Raw genomic sequence first — 7,192 nt, 5'->3', positions numbered from 1 at the left:
TGTGATGGCTTTGTATCCAGTAACCCACCATCTATCTATTATCCTTCTACCATCCACTGAACGCATAGAGAGCAGTCCCCTTGGCAAAATCTCCTTAACTATCCTCCCATTAGACACTTGTCTTCTTCCTCTCTCTCCTCTTTTACTCCAGATTCTCCATTACCAACGCCTAGCAACCAGTCCAGGAAATTAGAACGTTCATAAAGAGGTTTCTTTAGTAGGTATTGGGGAGGAGGGAAAGGCTGAACACTTCCACAGGTGTTTAAAGGGAAGAATACCATCCTATTGATGCTGCTTATGACCAATCCAGTGAGTGATTCGATGAGTTTCAAAGATGTAAAAGTAGGTTTATGTCATGATAGCATTTTACTCTGCTTTTCCCACATCACAGGGATGATGCACTGCTTGCTGTAAAGTTTACAAATTTTCACTTCAAAGTTTTAATAGGTTTCAAGATGGTAGTTTTCTTTGTAAGACAGGAAAGTGTTAGAACATTAAGACTTCAAGCAACGGTTCCTCGAGAAACATGCTATGTTAGGGACTTAAATTTCCCCTTGTCTTAGACTCAAAACAGTCATATTCTGTATCTACTTTTGAATCCTTTCCCTAAATTTTAATTCCATCTATTTTATTTACCTAGTAGCCTTAACTGCAGTGTTTTTTGTTTTTTTGTTGGTTGTTGTTTTTTTTTTTAGACAGTCTGGCTCTGTTGCCCAGGTTACAGTGCAGTGGCGCGATCTCTGCTCACTGCAAGCTACGCCTCCCTGGTTCATGCCATTCTCCTGCCTCTGCCTCCTGAGTAGTTGGGACTATAGGCACCCACCACCCCGCCCGGCTAATTTTTTGTACTTTTAGTAGAGATGGGGTTTCACCATGTCAGCAGGATGGTCTCGATTTGACCTTGTGATCCGCACCTCCTTGGCCTCCCAAAGTGCCAAGATTACAGGCGTGAGCCACCGCACCCGGCCAACTGCCGCAGTCTTGCACAGCCTTCCTTGCTTCATTTCTGCCTTATATTTAGTATGACAGTAGCAGAATCACACCGGTAGGTGAGATAGTCCTAGAGTTCTGGTGGTGTCCAGCCTCAAGAGAAGCAGGGGCACAAGGTAGAGCTAAGAGCAGCGAAAAGGAATATCTGCAATATGAATAACTTAGGAGGACACATATGATATTAATGATGGTAATAGCAGTTGATGTTTATTGAATCATAACATTTATATGGCATTAATATAAGTGTTTTGCATAGATAATACTTCAATCCACACTCCTATGATTCTGGTACTGTTTCTATTTTCCCATTAACAGATCAGGAAACAATGGGACAGAGTGTTAAAATTACTTTCTCAAGGTTATACAACTAGTGTTAGAGAAACTGACAAAGAAAGGGGGGAAAGGCAAGGAAAAGAGTAGATCTTCTCTGGGGGCTTTCACCAGCAGGAGTTTGTGGGCCATGTATTTACTGTCTTGTACCTCTGTAAGGTTTGCCAGTCTCTGTGTCTTTTCATTCCCAATTTCAAATCACAAGAACATGCATCTAATAGGTCCAGCTTTGGTCAATCCCTGATAAATTAATGAGTTTTGATACAGATATGGTCAATCCATATGAGGGGCACTCCCTAGAAAAGCAGTATTCGTTTTAAGTAGGAAGCCACTGGAAAATGGTATCTACTGTATGACCTAATGATGTAAGAAGTTATCACAAGCCTTTGCAAACATAATTTCTGCAGCTCAGCTGATACATGTTCCACAGTAAGAGTTACATTTATTAACTAAAATATACAATGTGTAAGTTTTATTTTTGGTTTCTGCGGAGTGTGTATTTATACTGACTGAATTGGGAACCATTTATTATCTTATTTCCCTTAATATGGAACACTCCCTGAGGAAGCTCAGTTTACATTGAAATGATGGACTTCTATTTATGATAGCATACCATTTTAGCTACTCTGAAAGAGCCACCTGGCGAAAACAACTAAAAGTGCTAGATTTTAAAAAACACACTGATGAACTAGTAGGACATTAAGGAATTTTCAGAGGGAATATAAAAGGGGAAAAAGAAGGAAAATGAAAATATCCTGAGAAATAAATGCAAGCCAAAGTAGGCTTTTGTTCAGATACTATCTGTCAAGTTCTGGATACCTAGAGCTCTTGCTTTAATAGCTGTGCAGCATGCCAGGGTCAGAAGATAAACCGAAGTATCAGTTCAAAAGGAAGAGTCTTATAGAGACAAAAATCTGGGGCCCCAATGGACTATAGTTTCCATGTAAGGGTAAATGACATATAAGCCTCACGCACAAAATAGGTCAGTAATGAAACATGTCTGTCTTGGCCTTGGAGCCCAGTAAAGAAAGAAAGAAAGAAATTCTCCTCTGAGAATCTGTAACAATTCATTTGGGATAGAGGCCCAAATTCAATCTATCTGTGCAATACAATAAACCTCAAGTGGACAATTTAATCTCGTCCTAGGGTTTATGATGTCTCCAAACAAATTGACAAGCAAATTCTAATGCTCTCCAGGAAAACTCAATTTCAACTCCAGCCTCAAAGAATCCTTATGCTTGTAATCCCAGAAACAGGAATTCAGAGTCCAAAAGCACAATCCAACAGGAAACAGACACCATGAGCAAAAGTGCCCATTTCTGAAGCAATAGCGCAAAAGGCCCATAAATTTTCAATATTAGGTTTAACAGAAACAAGATACAATCTAAATAATTTGTATAAGAAATTAGAAAACGGCTTGAAAAGAGAACCAAATAGAACTTCTAAACCTGAAAAATTCTGAAAATTCTAAAATAAAACATACAAAAGAAAGATTAAGATAAATAAGAGAATAAAGAGAGAAAGTCTTAACGGAAAAAATGAGAAATAAGCAATACTGAAAAGATAATTGTTGAAAATTTTCTAGAATTGTTGCAGGACACCAATCCTGAAATTCGGGAATCCCCTCAAATCCTAAGCATAATTTAAAAAATTTAAGGAAAGAAAAGGGAATAAGGAAGAAATTTAGACTTAGATCACTGCAAAACTGCAAAAAGACGTCAAAGAGATCTTAAAAGCAACCAGAAGAAGGAAAGATGGGGAAGAGGAAAGGAAGAAAGGAGGAAAAGAAGGGAGAAAAAGATTGAAAGTACTTGATTTTAGATGCAAGTAATGAAAACATTAACTAGAAACTAAAAAATTCTAATTCTTATTAAGATCGAAGTAAGGTTCCGTTGAGATTCATCATGATTCATCATTCACGACAGGAAAGTTTCCTGCTTAAGATCAGTGAAAACCTCAAGTTTTTAAGAGTACGTAATGGAGAAGGAAAGCGGGGAACACACACACACAGTTTCAACTGCAATCTGAAAATAGAAAATGAAAATAAATAATGAACTAATGACAATTTCCCCAGAAAATCGAAGAGTTAAGAACAAAGGAAAACAACAACACCTAGTATTTACTGAATGCAAGAGTTTTAATAAAACAATGTAAAAGAAACTGAGTAGGGGCGTACTAACTATATCACAGGAAAACATGCGCTGGGAGAGGTCAAAAGTAGAAAAGAACGCCCAAGACAACCAACCTCGAATATGGACTATTTACTCAACATAAAGTTACTGCTATTACAGCCTATTCGAAATGAAGGCTCCATCCGTAATTCACGGCTGCTCACTATGATGATGATGATTATTACTACTATTACTTGTGGGTGCAGATTGTATGTATAGATCAATTACATTACAATGACGATTAGACGGACGGCAAACTACAATATATAAGTGGCTATTGACACTATTTGTGCATCTTTTAATTTGGGAAATGCATATTCACTCCACAGTCTCAGTATAAACTATTTTAAAATTACATGTAAGCCAACCAGGTGTCTCTCTTATATTTTAGGAGTGAATAATGAGGATAAATTCCAGCAGAGAGTTCTAGTTTAAGTAACCCAAATTCCCCGAACTTTGCTGATTATTCTAGCGTTTAGAACCTTTGCTATTTGCCTGGCACTTCTTGAAACCCATGACTCACAAACGCCGGGGCATGGAATCACAGCAAAGAACAGGTGAAAAGTTGTTCCTAGTTGTGTTATGCAGGCGCACACAACTCCCGCCATTCTCTGTGCAAAAATCAACAAATAAACAGAGGCACCGCATTTCGGATTCTGTTACGCACTGTTCGCAATGGCGCCTGGTATTGGTAGTTTCTACGACGGGAGCCGCCAGCGCGCCAACCCTTGCTCAGGAGGAAGAAAACTACATTTCCCACAAAGGCACGGGGGCGAACACCGGCCGGGTTACGTCATTCCTTTAACCAACCAATAGCAGCTCCGGGCGGCAGTGAGGCAAGCGCCGTCAGGCGCCAAAGTGGTTTTTTTTTTTTTNGAAGGGACAAAACTCCGGCGACAGCGAGTGACACAAATAAACCCCTGGACCCCTTTGTTCCCTCAGCTCTAAGGGCCGCGATGTTGTACCTAGAAGACTATCTGGAAAGTGAGTGCGCGGCGCTGGCGGCGGCCGCCGGTGGGACCTGCGGGAGGGCAAGAGCGCGAGTGGACGGGCAGCGAGATGGCGGGAGGGAGGGGGCGGCGGGGGATGTTTCTTTCTCACGGTAACTGGCAGCCTCGTTGTGGGCTGCCGGCCCCCTCGACCCCCCTGACGCACGCGCGCAGTGACGTAAGCGCGTATTTCGCCGTTGGTCCCGCCCCTCTGACGGACTCTCCCTTTGACAGTGATTGAGCAGCTTCCTATGGATCTGCGGGACCGCTTCACGGAAATGCGCGAGATGGACCTGCAGGTGCAGAGTAAGTCGGCGCGTCTGCTACTCCTGTTGGCTGCGCGCGTTCAGTGCCAGACTTGCTTTTCATCACTGCTAGCGCCTAGTGCTCTTTCACTGTCCTCTGGCTCACTCCGCTAGTGCATAAGGAGTTGTCAAAAAGAACTGGCAGCCCTGAATCTCGCCTTTTCCTTCCCTCCCATGCTACTTTTTTCTGGCTTTTGCAAGAGGAGGCGGCATTGGGACACGTGTATTCCTTTCTAGAATGTGGGATCGTGCAAAAATTATTTCTCTACCGTCATTGAGATAGTTACCTGTGTTTCAATGCACGTCAGCATAATAAATGTTGAGATGTTTTCTTGAGCCCTTTCGTATCGAACTTAGATTTCAGCATTTATACTTATTTTAAAGTTCATCCTATTCAGTTTTTCAAGAGTGGAGGAGAGCATAGAAGCACAGGTTATATATAGCTCTTTAGAGACCCTGGCGAATGTCAAATTTTGAAAACTTAGTTACACATTATAAGATACATTTTAAATTGTAACAGAATCGTCATTTTCTTGGTTAAAATGAGTGACAGAAATTAGATTTCACTGTAAAGTTTCTTATGTGCTGTATTAAAAATTTTAGCAGTTAGTGAACATTTATTTTTCTTTCAGTGATAGCTTGGTAGTCTCTGTGACTTTTTCCACAAATTAACTTTGCTCTTTCGTAGAGCAAGGACTATAAATAGGTGGCTTAGGGACCACTTGCTGCAGCTAAGAACCTGTCCTTTTCACTGGCCCGTCTTCTCTGCCCATGACCACACACCCACTTCTATACCCTTTGTTTATGAGTATATTTTTCCAGTAAGTTTCAGGTGGCACGTAATAAAAACTGGTGGCATGGAAGCCACCTTCTGTTCAGTGGATTGTGGTATGAAGTATGAATTGTGTGTGTGGTTCTCCAGCTATCTCACAAATTCATTTTAATTTTAGTGTAGTCGAAATGCTAAAGATTTGCTGAAGAAGTATTTTCTGCAGGACTGAGCATAGACATGGATGTCATATCTGAGTTTGTTTTAGGGCTTTACTAATTTACTCATTGACTCTGACTGTATTACCACTTGTGTGGGGCTTTCATTGTCTATAAAAAGAGAATCATCTAAGAATTTAAAATATTACAGATGGATTAGAATTTATAGTATCTGATACAAAGTAGGCATTAAATAAAGGGTAACTTATTTTAAATTTTTTTTATATTTTATTATTTAAAATTTTAAATTATCTTATAATTTGGGCTTACAGTATACATATTACAGGGTTTTTAAACGTGCATTTCTTTACAGTAACGAATTTTCTGAAGTTAATAGATATTATGGATTAACAGAACAGTGTGCCAAATAAATTCAGAAATGCTTATTTAAACAAAGGAAGATACTAAAAATTAACCATAGTACTTTACAGAGTCTTTAAAAGGCTATTGTGGACTGAAAATCTCCAAAGGAAGTATGCTATGAAAAGATTTTTCTCAACTTACGTAACAATAGAATCCTTTTTATTAATTTTTCCTCTTTTTTAAGCAGACATCCAATGAGATGATTAGTCTTGGCACATAATTTGGGGAAAACTTACCTAGAATTAACGTTTAAATGATTGTACCTACTACTTTCAGTTGGGATATGACATGATGAGATGTTTAATGCCATATACCAAATCTTTTTATCACGTTTTCTTGTTAAAAGAAATGTGAGGATTATCTAATGGTGTTTTCATTGTGTTTTGGTACATATGTCTGATTAATACCTATAGCTTTTGACCCCAAGGCTGTATTGCTGAAAAATTATAGGATAGAGCCCATGTACTTTGTTCACTCTACTTTGGCTATTGGAAAAAATTTTGAAATAACAAAAACAAAAATAATCTGTCAATAAGGAAAATTGTAAGTTTTTAAAGGAAGGTAATTGAGGCTTTATATATTTACATAATCGAAGCATAACATATTTAAGTTACTGGCGAAGTGAAAGAGTGTATATTGTCAGATTTTTTCCCTCCCTAAATCAAACCATGTATATGTAGTATATGAATTTGGTCATTTAAGGTGATTTTTTTATTATGTCATAGATGCAATGGATCAACTAGAACAAAGAGTCAGTGAATTCTTTATGAATGCAAAGAAAAATAAACCTGAATGGAGAGAAGAACAAATGGCATCCATCAAAAAAGTATGTGCGACACTTTGGATCATTTATCAAGAAATACTGGGACCCTCTGAAAAGATATTTCAAAATTAAATAGTGGTCTGGATATCAAAATAAGGGAATATTATCAATGACTCTTTAGAATGTAAATAATTTAGTGTAGATAGCGATTTTTAGTCATTAAAGCATTTTGGTAATGAAAAATATTGTTTCAATAATTAGTGACTATTAGAAAGTGACAGACCATTTAAAAGT

At 38.6% G+C, this 7,192-nt stretch overlaps 1 protein-coding gene across 7 annotated transcripts in view; it reads left to right on the top strand.

Annotated features, from left to right (window-relative positions):
* Window positions 1–218: 218 nt before the first annotated feature.
* The window catches only part of ING3 (inhibitor of growth family member 3), a 34,562-nt gene continuing 27,588 nt past the window's right edge, over window positions 219–7,192 (top strand). For 4 of the 7 annotated variants that reach the window (XR_001882381.1, XM_017856935.1, XM_017856941.1 and 1 more), the window contains exons 1-3: window positions 4,371–4,475; window positions 4,715–4,786; window positions 6,861–6,961. Coding sequence is in view for 6 of the 7 variants with exons in the window: in XM_017856935.1 (XP_017712424.1) it covers window positions 4,448–4,475; window positions 4,715–4,786; window positions 6,861–6,961 (201 nt within the window). In the remaining variant the exon portion in view is untranslated. Of the gene's footprint in view, window positions 343–4,370; window positions 4,476–4,714; window positions 4,787–6,860; window positions 6,962–7,192 lie in introns of those variants that run through there. The other 3 variants (XM_017856936.1, XM_017856937.1, XM_017856938.1) reach the window with 3 other exon arrangements.

Source organism: Rhinopithecus bieti, unplaced genomic scaffold (assembly GCF_001698545.2).
Source record: "Rhinopithecus bieti isolate Rb0 unplaced genomic scaffold, ASM169854v2 scaffold_42380, whole genome shotgun sequence".
Lineage (NCBI taxonomy): Eukaryota > Metazoa > Chordata > Mammalia > Primates > Cercopithecidae > Rhinopithecus > Rhinopithecus bieti.
Note: the sequence above shows the minus strand (reverse complement) of the source record. Positions and strands in the feature narration are given on the sequence as shown.